Source organism: Thalassophryne amazonica, chromosome 8, assembly GCF_902500255.1.
Source record: "Thalassophryne amazonica chromosome 8, fThaAma1.1, whole genome shotgun sequence".
Taxonomy (NCBI): Eukaryota; Metazoa; Chordata; class Actinopteri; order Batrachoidiformes; family Batrachoididae; genus Thalassophryne; species Thalassophryne amazonica.
The window spans coordinates 68,860,849-68,876,795 of NC_047110.1; the positions used below are offsets into that span (position 1 = coordinate 68,860,849).

Here is a 15,947-nt window from a genome sequence, read left to right on the forward strand (position 1 = left end):
AAAACACAATTAGGAAAACCAAGTCGGACATGAAAATACTCCACAAATATCTAAACAGCATCGGGAAAAAACACACAGATAGAAAGCAACACTCTGGAGTTACAGTATAATGCTGACAACTCCAGCTGCCAGCAGTTTGCTGTAAATTAAAATGGAAATTTGTTACAGTGCACATGCATGTTTTCATTCAGATCCGATATTCAGGTTGGATCAAATTATTGATTTGGAGTTAGGAATTAAAATAATTTGTCGACATCAAAGCGATATCCCACTTCTGCTTCACTTCATACACTCGTCACTGGGATGAATATGTTGATCTGGACGTGTCCTTCTTACCACATGGTGGCAGTTGAACTCCTTCATAACAGAGGCCTCGTTCAAAAACTCAATCCGCTCCCTCATACTGGCTGACTCGTTCACTGTCTTGATGGCCACGCGTGTCTCGGGCTCATCCTTGACCACTCCCTTGGCAAAGCCTTCATACACCATGCCAAAGGAGCCTTGACCCAGCTCCTTGTGCATTGTGATCTTCTCTCTCGCCACCTCCCACTCATCTGGGACGTACACTGGCACAAAACACAGCAAGTCATCACCACGTACACTGATATAAGAAGATGTTAAACATTTGGTGTGGAGACTATTCTTACTGTCAGCAGCACTGAAGTACTCTGGGTTGACAGAGGCATAAAGGACGCCATTTCCCAGTCGGTCACTGTTCCTGTTTACATAAACACAGCTCAGTTAACCTCAGGGCAGGTAGTCAGTGTAATTCTCTGTATAAACATCTAAAATACCTACGACGGCTCAAAACATTACACTGTGTATTAGTTTTCCTGACATTATCAATATAGTACAATATATTCACAGATCTGTTTTTGGCCATATGGGAACCAAGAATACTTGCCTCTTTTTGTTAACAAAGACAAGAATCATGATGAGGCAGGCAATGCCAAAAATCGCTATGAGAGGAATGACGATGCCCAAGTAGAATGGAACACTATTCTCCCCTACAGGACAAGAAACCAAAATAAAAATCTGGATTTTGATAGAGGAGTGTCATTTCAAATTAACACTGCATGAGTGAAAATTGTAAGAAATGAATGCAGGAGAAATGTTTTCTTACGTTTGGGTGGAGGCACGTAGAAGGACAGTGTATCTGTCCAGGAGCCGTTCCCTGCTAGAGAAGTGGCACGCACATGGACAGAGTAGTTACCAGCACCGAGGTTGGTCAGCCGAGTCCCTTTATGTTCGTAGTAGTGACGCCGTGACACACACTCGTGTTTCTCAGACTAAATGAAGGGAAATGCACTTTGGTTATTGTAATGTGAAGGCTTTTGGTAAATGTGTCAAACTGGCCACCCAAGCGTCAGACGCAGCCCACAAACTAGCTGTTTATGCCCTATAATATACCTTAAAGTTCAAGAAATACAGACCAGACGATAATTATAATGTCAACATTATATTGTTTTCGACCCTGTGTGTCCATCCATGTTTCAAGAAAATAATTCAGTTTTGATGTGATTTACACCAAACTTGGTGGAACGATTGAGTCAGGCCAAAGACAAAGTGATTTGAGTTAGAAAAAATATGTTAAAAATCAAGGTCACAGATAAAGGTCAAAATTTTTGCACAATGTTTATATAAAGGAGATATTTATATGGACTATTCCGAGGACTTGGCTAAAGATATACCTATGGTTGTACCTATATATTACTACCTTTCTGTGGGTTCACAAAACCTTTCACCATGGGCGACTTTTAAAAACTCAAATTCAAGGTTATAAGCGCTCAACTCAAGCAACTGACAGTGGAAAAAGGTGTAAGAGTTGTGTGTTAATCAAAGTATAAAGTGGTTAAGTTTTGGACAGAACTGATCAAAAATCAAGGCCAAACAGAACTATGTGTTACAGTATCACTGAGTTGCATATACGTAACCCATTTCCATGACTTGATGTCAAGCATGTAAGGCATGTTACTCTTGCCGATTGCCCCTTCTTGTTGGAAAAGAGAAATTGATCAGCAGTAATTTTCTGTTATGCGATTGTCTTCACATAGCACAAGCTGCTGTGACCTTCGTGTAATAAGCTCAGCCAATCAAAGCTCACAACATGGGAGCAGTTACCAATGGCGCCTGATCAATAGCTGAGTAGAGCAGGAAGCCGGGTGGATAAGGAGCTGGTCTGTCACTATGTAGACCTCGATTTGAAACCCTCATTCTACCCGTCTGTGTCTGTGTCCAAGACAATTAATCAGCATCGTCTCAGTCAAACAAGCTGTAAATGGGTATTGGCCATGCCTGGAGAAGTAACCTCAGGCAGATAAGCGTTCCGTCCAAGAGGAATCGTAGACTCGCAGCCATTTAACAATACGGAATCCAGACGTAATAGGACTGTCTTCTAATTTTAGAAGAAGAAATTGTCATTATACAAACATACAGTGAAATGTGTCCTCTGCATTTAACCCATCCAAATTACAGTTAGACACAATCCAACCATTAGGAGCAGTGGGCAGCCAGAGTACACGCCTGGGGACCAACTTCAGATGTAGAGATGCTGCCTTAGTCAGGGGCAGAGAAAGGAGCAGACCCTAAATAAGCAAGTCTTTGATTGTGGGAAGAAACCGGAGTGCCCGGAGGAAACCCACGCAGACATGGAGAATGTGCAAACTCCACACAGAAAGAGCAGGAACCAAACCCACAACCTTCTTTCTGTGAGGTAAATGTATTGTGTTAGTTGTAGTGAATGGTATATGGTCACCAGCTTTGTGTTTTTGTAGAACCAGAGCATCGATGATGCAGAGTTCATCTAATTCTATTCTATAAACTATTTCCCCACACAAAATAATGACATATTGTAAATATTATTTTTTGCCAGTAGCTGTAAATTTAATTCTAAGCATAATTATAGCATTTGCATTACATAGAGTTATGAATGAAACCTGGATTACCAGGTGAAAAGTTCGTAGCAGTGTGTAAATTACACACTTGTCTGGATTAGCTAAACACGGGAACAGATCTCAAATGGCCAAATGTTGTCCTTTTACTAAATGTATACTGTCCAGTACGGATTACCTCAGTTCCCAGACGGAACCTGATCTCATACATCAGGATGAGTCCATTGGGCATGACGGGTTCTGGCCAGTGCAACATCACACAACCCTCAACCTTCTCGTCCTTCTCATAGATCACCTTCCCGGGTATGTCATCACCTTTATCTGGGACACAAACACAGTATTACGAGACATTACGAATTAGTATAGACGTCCGTGCACTGCATCCAAACCTGTGGGGTTCTCACCTTCAGGTTTGGTCCTGGAAAAGACGAAGGCTGCAGCACTGCAACGCTTCACCTCCTCATTGCAGGCATGGATATCAATCCGGTAAACAGTGAACGGTCGCAGGTTAGAGATTTCCAAGTACTCGGTCGTGCTCCTGTCCTCGTAGAAGGGGTATTCCTTTTTAGGCGGTATTCCATATGTACTATTTTCCCATGGGCCGAGAGTGGTGATGTTTTCCCGACCAGCAACGTCCTGCAGCAGTGTGTTGTTAGCCACACCAAAGACGTCTCTACGGCGACGGTCTGGGGGTCTGAAATACCAAGGTGTTAAATATGACAAAATAATGAGTGCTGATATGATGATTAAAATAAAACTACAGTATGGGTGGAAATCCCATTGAAACAAATCATTCTGTTCTTTATAGCCCCCCAAAGCATTTTACAGCACACTGAAGCATCTCCCTGGACAAGGTGGAGTGTTTGTTTGTATATGTGCGTGCGCGTCATATTGCTGCAGACGACTCTCTGTGGAGCTGTAGAGGAATGAGGTCAGACGGATCATAATGAGGTGAACAGAGAAAAAAGTTACAGAGATTCAGAAATGTTTCCAGTGATGCATGAACCTAAATGGCTATTGCTGTCCAACACATCCCAACCAACGAGAAAGAGCACAGAGCACAGAGCTCCACTAAATGCCACCAAGAATAGAACAAAATTAATAAATCAGGAAATATTCTCAGGCTGTCTAATCAAATCTTTCCTGAAATTCATTCTGTGATGTTGTAGACTAACTGGCAATGACATCAGACAGAAGTACTCATTACTATTGAATCTGCAGGCCTCACAGTATAGAACCACACCCCTATATTTAAGCATTTAAAGCTACAGTGTGTAGGATTTAGGGAGTTCTTATTAGCAACAAGAGCAATCGGAGATTTCTGATGTCCGCCAAAGGTTGACGAGGACTCAAATTAAAAGATGTGATTCACATCGTGACTCGGACTTTACCTGGATCCAGATTCCACAACACAATGCAATAATTACATACTGATCCAGAATGGTCCGACTGATCAAGATGTTGCAATTTGATATTTAATTCACAAGCTGAAACAAAATAGTGTCTTCGTGATCTTAGATTTACATTGTGCTGTCATATCCGTGAAACAATTCTGACTTAATCCTTCAAAGCCTATATAAATTGAAATCTTGATCCATAATCTGGATCTGGATCACCTCCTAAATTTAATGGAGCCTTCCATGATCTAATATCTATCTGTGGTGAAAATTTAGTCAAAATCCGTGCAATAGTTTTGACGTAATCCTGCTAACAGACAGACAGACAAATAAATAAATGCAGATGATTTTATTACGTGCTTGGCGGACGTGAAAATCAAACATGGCATTCATAACCATCTGTTCATTAACTGAAACAATGAATCAATGTGTTTTTATAAGCTGTGAAGGAGCCCTTCTACATGGGAGTAGGCCCTCTCATGAAGGTCACCACGTTGCACCGCCATATTGATGCAACAGTCAATCTCTTGCATTTTGCAACACGGCTAGAAGACTGAAGAAAAAAGTTGAACAATTAGTGGTTGCTTCCCTATATATAGAGTGTCTACTGGCTGCTGGTGCAGGTCAACAAGTTTGAGAACCCTCTTTGTTTGAGAAATGGATGATAATACGTATGGGCCTTTCTGAAGCTAGATAATAAATATTGTAAAGATCCCCCCGCCCACCCACCAACCCTGCCCCAATTAAAAAAAAAATCAAATATAAGGGTTTTTTTCATATACAAAAATAATAATTAATCAAATGATGCACATCATTTTGTTTTTTGATAGGTTCTACCCAGTACATGACAAATCTATACACCATCTTGCTTTCCTTGTAAATTCTCTCTCACCTGCTTACTGAATTTCACACAACAGTCTTCCTCCTTCAGCTTCCACCATCTGATCCTTGGTTGAGCTCTAACTCTCTTCTTCTTCTTTACCTCTAAAGTCATCCTACAAACCACCATCCAATGCTGTCTATCTACACTCTCTCCTGCCACCACCTTACAGTCTCCAATTTCTTTTTGCTTGCATCTCCTACAAAGAATGTAGTCCACCTGTGTGCACCTTCCTCTACTCTTATAGGTCACCCTGTGTGCCTCCCTTTTCTTAAAGTAGGTATTCACCACAGCCATTTCCATCCTTTTGCAAATCAACTACCATCTGTCCTTCCACAGTCCTCTCCCTGATACCATATCTACTACCCATTACTTCCTCATCACCTCTGTTCCCTTCTCAACATACCCACTGAAGTCCGCTTCTATCACCACTCTTTCATGCTTGGGCACACTCTCCACTACCTCATCTAACTCACTCCAGAAATCTTCTTTCTCCTTCATCACACAACCTACCAGTGGGGCATATGCACTAATGATATTCATCATCACCCCTTCAATTTCCAACTTCACACTGAATAAAATTAAAATAAAATCTTATGCCTAAATACCCAAGAATCTCTAAACTTGATGCCAACTTGTGTTTCTGAAAGTTTAAAAAGTTTTTTTTGTCAATTTGTTCACAGTAAATGGCCACTTTATTACGTGTTCAAGAGTCATACACCTTTACTTTTGGCATATCATTTCACCAAAAATTAGTCAAAAACACCCATAAGTCATGCGAGGTTAAACTTAGAATCCAAAATAAGAGACAAGGATCAAAGTACAGTTAAACAACATCTTTGGGCTGAGCAGAAAAACTCAACACCTATTGGATATATACAGAAAGATCCATGGGAAAGACGAGTAGCACTCACATGTTAACATTCCTTTCTGACAGTTATAACCACTGTGGCCAAATAAGAAGTCAACCACTCGAAAGCAATCACCAGCTACTATTGGAAAACCATAAAAAATGTATGTAAACTGACAGTTTGTACCAATTTGTAGGTACAATCATGAATAGTGAGACATTCTGTAAAAGAAAAAAGAAGTCTTTTAAGAGGTGTAAGACAGGCAATGGACAGACAGCACTGAAAGAATGTACTGCCGCAGGGCAGAAAGAAATGTCTATGTTCTGATTTCTCTGTATGGAACAGAAGCCTCAGGCTTTGCAGAGGTGTCCTCTTGAGGACCAGTTTGAAAAGTCTTCAGCTGACTGAAGCACAACCTTATAAATACTTACTACACTTAGCGCCCCACCCTGGACTACTAATATAAGATCTACCTTTATGCAGTGGGGCCAGAGAAGAATGTTGAGGCTACATATGGCGCATTATTTAGCCTTCAGGCTCGGCGACAGCAATACATCCTGGAATCTCACCAAGAATAACCTTTAGGTCATCTTGAAAAGCCATTTACAAAATCTTTACACCAGCAACACTCTGATTAAAAGTAAAGAAACATGTAACCTGTCTCATAAAGATGCAATTCATCAACAAACCAGGTAGTCATAATCATGATTGACACATTAACTATATATAAATAACTCACCTTATTTGTGTAATGTCCATACACAAAGATGAAAAAAGCCCACACAATGGGCTCAGATTGGTTCCTAAAACACGAAACAACATTCTGAAAAGATAGAACCATCTTGTGCATTGTCATGGATATGTGATGTCTCACTTCAGAGTTGTATACCCCTGGGAGGATGTAAAAACATCAGGATGATGTTATGCCATGTTATGATGTAACAGAATTTATATGGGCCCAACATTTATCAACTACCACAAAATCAATAATGTTTACGATGTAGCAACTTGGGCAGTGTGACATCAGATCAATCAATTCCATTCAAAGGACCCCAGGGCACTCCCCATAAATTGAGTATGATGATGCTGTACCTCAGGGGGCAATGCAAGAGGGATCTGCAGAGAGCGAGCTTAAGCATTAGGTAATGTTTAAGATGTAGCAACTGGTGCAGTTTGACAGCACATTAAATCAATGCTAGTGCATTGCCCGTGGTGATCCACATGCTCTAGATGGGTAGTGTTTATGAAATAGGTACTATTTGTCAGTCAGTCTATTGCAGACTAGGACAATACTGTGCAACAAAAAAGAAAAGAGAGACAAGAGAAAAAAACAGGTAGCTGACATTTTTCAAGGGTAGTAATAAATTATGCCAAGTTTCTATAATGAGTTGGAATGGTGTGTGAGTCCAGAATGTTTTTAGAACCTTAGATCGTAAACCTCAACAGTTTTTAGAAGAAGTTTCTTTCCTGTTAATCATGTGTATTTATAAATTGTTTAGGTTCTTGTTTTCATATACGCATAATTATCATCATCAGTATTATAATTATTATTTTATGTTATTATTACTATTTTGTCATTAAATTTTAAATGCCACAATGGCAATAGGTTTTTTCACTTTCTTGTGTCATCCATGCATTTTTAATATATTTACAATTATATTATGTACTTACATTGAACTTGCTAAACAAAATCATGCATGCTTGCATGCTTTTAATGTATAGATTTACCGCCCCCTGCGGGATTGGTATGTGAGTCCAGAATGTAAATATTAACATACATTGTTCAGTGTTGTTAGCTTATATCCATAGTTTCTCCAAAAATATTAGTCCTATCAATGTTCAATTTTGGTGGCGTGCATCCTTGACCCATAAAGGTTAAAAAAAATTGTTCATTGCTGTCAGCTAATATTGCTAATTTCTCCAAAAATATTAGTCCTGTAAACTTTACATTTTCACCGCGTTCCTCTTTGACCCAAAATACATAAGCATACCAAACGGCAAATGTCAGCTAACCCCAGTTGGTCTGTGGTGGAAATTGCATGCACGCAGACCTTTATTTTTACACACCAAGAGACGGTTGCGGAAGACATCAAACACACTGTCCTTCTCACTCATGGTGACAGCAGCTAACACTAACACTAACAACACTGTCAAACTAACATGAACACAATAACAACATTTAAAACCCCAAAATCCTGAACACCCACGGTGCATTGCAGGACAACGTCCATTGGCAGTACGGTAGCTTAGTTGTTAGCACTGTTGCCTCACAGCCAGAAGGCGATGGGATCAATTCCCACCTGTGGCCTTTCTGTGTGGAGTTTGCATGTTCACCCATGTTTGTGTGGGTTCCCTCTGGGTACTCCGGCTTCCCACATCTAAAGACATACAGGTTAGGTGAATTGGAAACTTTACTAAAGGGGTTACATTTGTTAGATAATATCTGTGCCAGTTCTTTGTTTTATGTTAGCTATTAAGTATTTGTGTTATTTGTTTGGAAGTTCTGGTTAATATGTTAAGTTTTACTCTATCATCTGTCCAAGTTTCAAACATAGGGAGATCTCCCCCTGTTGGTGAGAGCCAGTAACATTAGAAATGTGAGACTAAACCACAACCATGTTAACACCCACAAGGTATAAAAGTAAGTAAGTCGCGTTTATTTGAAATGGGACAATGCATATGTTGCATATTAATGAACATAATTACATGTAAATATGCCGGATTGTAGCAGGATGCTAATTTCCATCCGTAGTCCCAGTAACATAGAAACAGACTAAGAACACACAACATACCAAAACAAATCAATCATGACAGAAAACAATTAAAACCAAATATACATACAAATATTTACAAATTGAAAGTGGCAACAACTGATCGTTAATAAGCAGCGGACAGGTGGAGGAACCAAAAGAATTTTATGATGATGGGTGATTGAGGTGCAAAAGTACTGCATTAAAGTGACAAGTGCTACATGCAAAGTGCTTCAGTGCTTCAGTGCCTGGTTGAATTGTGTATTACAGTACTGGGTTGTACTGCACGTTGCCCAATACACTCGTGCATGTGCACAAGTGCAAATATTGCACAGGGTGTCCTACACAAGTTTATTGTGTAAAGACTATTAAACCATTTATTACCATAAAGTACACAAGGGCATTGTGTACATATAACTGAAAAAAAAAGAGAAAAAAAACTCGAGTGGTGCCTCCACAGTTAGGCTACAGATGGCTGCATGTCTGATTTGCCAGTAACCAAGCTTTCAGCTGTCCTTTGAAGGTTCTGGAAATGGTGCTCTCCCTGATTGTGACTGGGAGGTTGTTCCAAGCTTGCCCACCTTTTATGGATAATACGTTCTGACCAAAGGTGGTCCTTCTATGAGTAATCTCACAGTCGTCTCTTGTGTCAGCTCTTGTACCATACCCTGTGAATCTTTTTATGTGGATGAATTATTTAACAGGAGTTGGTGCTGGTCCATGTAAACATTTATGTATGAAGCAGGCATATTTGAATACCTTCAGATTTTCGAAGTCTAGAAACCTATGCTTTTCCAGAACCTTACAGTGATGATAAGAATTAGATTGTCTATCATATATCTTAACTGCTCTATTATACAGCTGCTCTGTGGATTTTAATACCGAGGTGGCTACAAATGTCCAGTTAGTGAAACAGTAGTCAATATGTGAGAAAACATGCAAAAGAGATACGTTTTGGCTGCATTAGTTGTTAGAGAGGGACGTATATGTTTAAAATTTAGTAAATTAAAATTTACTGTGCTTCAAACATTTGTGAGCTGCAGCTTAGCAAGGCGTTCAAAGAGCTAATTCAGCCAGCACCGTCTTTGCTGAAGGCAAATGTTTGGGCGCATTTTGGATTTTATTATTTGCTGCGTAAGAAGGAGCTTGACATGTCTTATGCAGTGTGCAAAATCTGCAAAATGAAAGTCAAGTACTTCGGAAACACTTCAAATCCGCAAGCCCACAGCTAAAAGAAGCAGAGCAGCAGTCTCTGCCGACTACTGACCAGCACACACTCCATCACTTCGCGAAACTGCCAGCCAACTCTGAACGAGCAGATACGTAAATTTACATCTTTAGAATCACTTCATTAACCTTGTAAAGCTGCATTTTCTTAAACATAAACATTTTTTAAGTAATATAACTATTTCTCAGAGCTCTTTGAATCAAAAATCGATTCTGAATCGAATCGTCACCCCAAGAATCTGAATCGAATTGAACCGTGAGTTGTTGTAAGATTAACATCCCTACTAAATAAGTGGCTCAGAAGTTCAATTCATCTTGTATGCACATATCAGTGTGTTGGGGATCTTCATTCATTCATTTAAACTCCAGGTGGATTCACTGTACATTTCCTGGCAGCTGTCTCACTCCACCCAAACACATACACCCCCCTTTCAAAAATGAGAAAAAAGAACAGATAAAGGACATGTGTGAGGGGAGGAGGAGAGTGGAGTGTTAAGTAGCGAGGGACAGACTGGAAAACATTTCCTCTTCTTTCTGTTTCTGTTTTCACCCGCCCTCTTTGCCTCATCCCGGGTCTAAACCCTGAACTTCTGAAGAAAAAGGAAGATGGGGGAAAACCGGACCCATTTTCAAGGCCCTTCCCTGGAGTGTAATGTTTATAATAATGCTGGCTCTGTTGCAATGGAGAGTTTATACACACACCGGTTGAACCCCTCGCTGCAGGCCGAGGACCTGCCACCCGCTTGTTTCCTAGACAGCCAGACGATAACAAATCAACACAAGCAGAGACACGGTTGAGATGAGTAAGCTATATTTTAATATTCTTCTTTCAAAGACGTATACATTGATCCTAATCCAAAACTGAATTTAAAAGAATAAAGGGCGTTGAGTGAAAGAGCTTCAACGCTCCGCAGCACTGTTGATAGAACAGATTTTCTATAAGACACCCGAGTGTTCTTAGTGAGAATTAGAAGACTCACCAGCATCCAGAGCGTTTGCACGTGATGCCAGCACTCCCTGCGCACTTGTTCAGACACCATTTTGGTGATCGCTCTTCTTCCCCAAATAAAAAGTCCCTTCGGCTGCTCCCTTGTTTGTACTCGGGGTCGCCACAGCAAATCCGAGGTGGATCTGTATGTTAAATTGGCACAGGTTTTATGCCCTTCCTGACACAACCCCACATTACATGGAGAAATGTGGCAGGGGTGGGATTTGAACCCGGAACCTTCTGCACTGAAACCAAGCGCATTAACCACTTGGCCACCACCAAGTAAACTTAGAAATAAAGCCCAAATTAATTAATTCATGTATATTCATTTGACGTGGATTTTCTTTACAGTGTACTTGTGGAAACTGAGGGAGTTTCCCATAATTTTCAAATAAACTCAACATATTGAATTTATAGTGTATTTGTCCTTGTGATTGCAGGTTAATTCTGTTATAAAACAAAAACAAACAATGAAAAAAAAAACCCTACCTGATCTCAGCACTCCTGGTATTCATCAATGTCTTTTCAACAAACAAGGTAAACTATAGTGTATTATTATTAGTATTAGTATTATATATTAGTATTATTATCACCTCTAAATTATTTACACATTATTCACTTTGCGTGTTTTTAGGAATCCGCTAGCTTAGCTTACCCGGTTTAGCATGGTGGCTTCTCCTGTCTCTCCCACACTTTTCTGCTCTGGGTGTGAAATGTTTAGTTATTCCTCGGCCTCCATTAGCAGTAATGGTACTTGTAATAAGTGTAGCTTATTCATAGCTTTGGAGGCCAGGCTGGGCGAATTGGAGACTCGGCTCCGCACCTTGGAAAATCCTACAGCTAGCCAGGCCCCTGTAGTCGGTGCGAACCAAGGTAGCTTAGCCGCCGTTAGTTCCCTCCCGGCTGATACCGAGCAGCCGGGAAAGCAGGCTGACTGGGTGACTGTGAGGAGGAAGCGTAGTCCTAAACAGAAGCCCCGTGTACACCGCCAACCCGTTCACATCTCTAACCGTTTTTCCCCACTCGGTGACACACCCGCCGAGGATCAAACTCTGGTTATTGGCGACTCTGTTTTGAGAAATGTGAAGTTAGCGACACCAGCAACCATAGTCAATTGTCTTCCGGGGGCCAGAGCAGGCGACACTGAAGGAAATTTGAAACTGCTGGCTAAGGCTAAGCGTAAATTTGGTAAGATTGTAATTCACGTCGGCAGTAATGACACCCGGTTACGCCAATCGGAGGTCACTAAAATTAACATTGAATCGGTGTGTAACTTTGCAAAAACAATGTCGGACTCTGTAGTTTTCTCTGGGCCCCTCCCCAATCCGACCGGGAGTGACATGTTTAGCCGCATGTTCTCCTTGAATTGCTGGCTGTCTGAGTGGTGTCCAAAAAATGAGGTGGGCTTCATAGATAATTGGCAAAGCTTCTGGGGAAAACCTGGTCTTGTTAGGAGAGACGGCATCCATCCCACTTTGGATGGAGCAGCTCTCATTTCTAGAAATCTGGCCAAATTTCTTAAATCCTCCAAACCGTGACTATCCAGGGTTGGGACCAGGAAGCAGAGTTGTAGTCTTACACACCTCTCTGCAGCTTCTCTCCCCCTGCCATCCCCTCATTACCCCATCCCCGTAGAGACGGTGCCTGCTCCCAGACCACCAACAACCAGTAAAAATCTATTTAAGCATAAAAATTCAAAAAGAAAAAATAATATAGCACATTCAACTGCACCACAGACTAAAACAGTTAAATGTGGTCTATTAAACATTAGATCTCTCTCTTCTAAGTCCCTGTTAGTAAATGATATAATAATTGATCAACATATTGATTTATTCTGCCTTATAGAAACCTGGTTACAGCAGGATGAATATGTTAGTTTAAATGAGTCAACACCCACGAGTCACACTAACTGCCAGAACGTTCGTAGCACGGGCCGAGGCGGAGGATTAGCAGCAATCTTCCACTCCAGCTTATTAATTAATCAAAAACCCAGACAGAGCTTTAATTCATTTGAAAGCTTGTCTCTTAGTCTTGTCCATCCAAATTGGAAGTCCCAAAAACCAGTTTTATTTGTTGTTATCTATCGTCCTCCTGGTCGTTACTGTGAGTTTCTCTGTGAATTTTCGGAACTTTTGTCTGACTTAGTGCTTAGCTCAGATAAGATAATTATAGTGGGTGATTTTAACATCCACACAGATGCTGAGAATGACAGCCTCAACACTGCATTTAATCTATTGTTAGACTCGATTGGCTTTGCTCAAAATGTAAATGAGTCCACCCACCACTTTAATCATACCTTAGATCTTGTTCTGACTTATGGTATGGAAATTGAAGACTTAATAGTATTCCCTGAAAACCCCCTTCTGTCTGATCATTTCTTAATAACATTTACATTTACTCTGATGGACTACCCAGCAGTGGGGAATAAGTTTCATTACAGTAGAAGTCTTTCAGAAAGTGCTGTAACTAGGTTTAAGGATATGATTCCTTCTTTATGTTCTCCAATGCCATATACCAACACAGGGCAGAGTAGCTACCTAAACTCTGTGAGTGAGATAGATTATCTCGTCAATAGTTTTATATCCTCATTGAGGACAACTTTGGATGCTGTAGCTCCTCTGAAAAAGAGAGCCTTAAATCAGAAGTGCCTGACTCCGTGGTATAACTCAGAAACTCGCAGCTTAAAGCAGATAACCCGTAAGTTGGAGAGGAAATGGAGTCTCACTAATTTAGAAGATCTTCACTTAGCCTGGAAAAAGTGTCTGTTGCTCTATAAAAAAGCCCTCCGTAAAGCTAGGACATCTTACTACTCATCACTAATTGAAGAAAATAAGAACAACCCCAGGTTTCTTTTCAGCACTGTAGCCAGGCTGACAAAGAGTCAGAGCTCTATTGTATTCCTTTAACTTTAACTAGTAATGACTTCATGACTTTCTTTGCTAATAAAATTTTAACTATTAGAGAAAAAATTACTCATAACCATCCCAAAGACATATCGTTCTCTTTGGCTGCTTTCAGTGATGCCGGTATTTGGTTAGACTCTTTCTCTCCGATTGTTCTGTCTGAGTTATTTTCATTAGTTACTTCCTCCAAACCATCAACATGTCTGTTAGACCCCATTCCTACCAGGCTGCTCAAGGAAGCCCTACCATTAATTAATGCTTCGATCTTAAATATGATCAATCTGTCTTTATTAGTTGGCTATGTACCACAGGCTTTTAAGGTGGCAGTAATTAAACCATTACTTAAAAAGCCATCACTTGACCCAGCTATCTTAGCTAATTATAGGCCAATCTCCAACCTTCCTTTTCTCTCAAAAATTCTTGAAAGGGTAGTTGTAAAACAGCTAACTGATCATCTGCAGAGGAATGGTCTATTTGAAGAGTTTCAGTCAGGGTTTAGAATTCATCATAGTACAGAAACAGCATTAGTGAAGGTTACAAATGATCTTCTTATGGCCTCAGACAGTGAATTCATCTCTGTGCTTGTTCTGTTAGACCTCAGTGCTGCTTTTGATACTGTTGACCAAAAAATTTTATTACAGAGATTAGAGCATGCCATAGGTATTAAAGGCACTGCGCTGCGGTGGTTTGAATCATATTTATCTAATAGATTACAATTTGTTCACGTAAATGGGGAATCTTCTTCACAGACTAAGGTTAATTATGGAGTTCCACAAGGTTCTGTGCTAGGACCAATTTTATTCACTTTATACATGCTTCCCTTAGGCAGTATTATTAGACAGCATTGCTTAAATTTTCATTGTTATGCAGATGATACTCAGCTTTATCTATCCATGAAGCCAGAGGACACACACCAATTAGCTAAACTGCAGGATTGTCTTACAGACATAAAGACATGGATGACCTCTAATTTCCTGCTTTTAAACTCAGATAAAACTGAAGTTATTGTACTTGGCCCCACAAATCTTAGAAACATGGTGTCTAACCAGAGCCTTACTCTGGATGGCATTACCCTGACCTCCACTAATACTGTGAGAAATCTTGGGGTCATTTTTGATCAGGATATGTCATTCAATGCGCATATTAAACAAATATGTAGGACTGCTTTTTTGCATTTGCGCAATATCTCTAAAATTAGAAAGGTCTTGTCTCAGAGTGATGCTGAAAAACTAATTCATGCATTTATTTCCTCTAGGCTGGACTATTGTAATTCATTATTATCAGGTTGTCCTAAAAGTTCCCTGAAAAGCCTTCAGTTAATTCAAAATGCTGCAGCTAGAGTACTGACAGGGACTAGAAGGAGAGAGCATATCTCACCCATATTAGCCTCTCTTCATTGGCTTCCTGTTAATTCTAGAATAGAATTTAAAATTCTTCTTCTTACTTATAAGGTTTTGAATAATCAGGTCCCATCTTATCTTAGGGACCTCATAGTACCATATCACCCCAATAGAGCGCTTCGCTCTCAGACTGCAGGCTTACTTGTAGTTCCTAAGGTTTGTAAGAGTAGAATGGGAGGCAGAGCCTTCAGCTTTCAGGCTCCTCTCCTCTGGAACCAGCTCCCAATTCGGATCAGGGAGACAGACACCCTCTCTACTTTTAAGATTAGGCTTAAAACTTTCCTTTTTGCTAAAGCTTATAGTTAGGGCTGGATCAGGTGACCCTGAACCATCCCTTACTTATGCTGCTATAGACTTAGACTGCTGGGGGGTTCCCATAATGCACTGAGTGTTTCTTTCTCTTTTTGCTCTGTATGCACCACTCTGCATTTAATCGTTAGTGACTGATCTCTGCTCCCCTCCACAGCATGTCTTTTTCCTGGTTCTCTCCCTCAGCCCCAACCAGTCCCAGCAGAAGACTGCCCCTCCCTGAGCCTGGTTCTGCTGGAGGTTTCTTCCTGTTAAAAGGGAGTTTTTCCTTCCCACTCGCCAAGTGCTTGCTCACAGGGGGTCGTTTTGACAGTTGGGGTTTTTCTGTAATTATTGTATGGCTTTACCTTG

At 40.5% G+C, this 15,947-nt stretch overlaps 1 protein-coding gene across 1 annotated transcript in view; it reads right to left on the bottom strand.

The window, feature by feature from the left end:
* The window catches only part of igf1ra (insulin-like growth factor 1a receptor), a 242,427-nt gene that overhangs the window by 31,843 nt on the left and 194,637 nt on the right, over positions 1 to 15,947 (bottom strand). Inside the window, exons 11-16 of the mRNA XM_034176564.1 lie at positions 3,296 to 3,585; positions 3,070 to 3,212; positions 1,124 to 1,289; positions 905 to 1,007; positions 648 to 718; positions 337 to 566 (exon numbers count right to left, since the gene is read on the bottom strand). Coding sequence (XP_034032455.1) covers positions 337 to 566; positions 648 to 718; positions 905 to 1,007; positions 1,124 to 1,289; positions 3,070 to 3,212; positions 3,296 to 3,585 — 1,003 coding nt within the window. The remainder of the gene's footprint in view (positions 1 to 336; positions 567 to 647; positions 719 to 904; positions 1,008 to 1,123; positions 1,290 to 3,069; positions 3,213 to 3,295; positions 3,586 to 15,947) is intronic.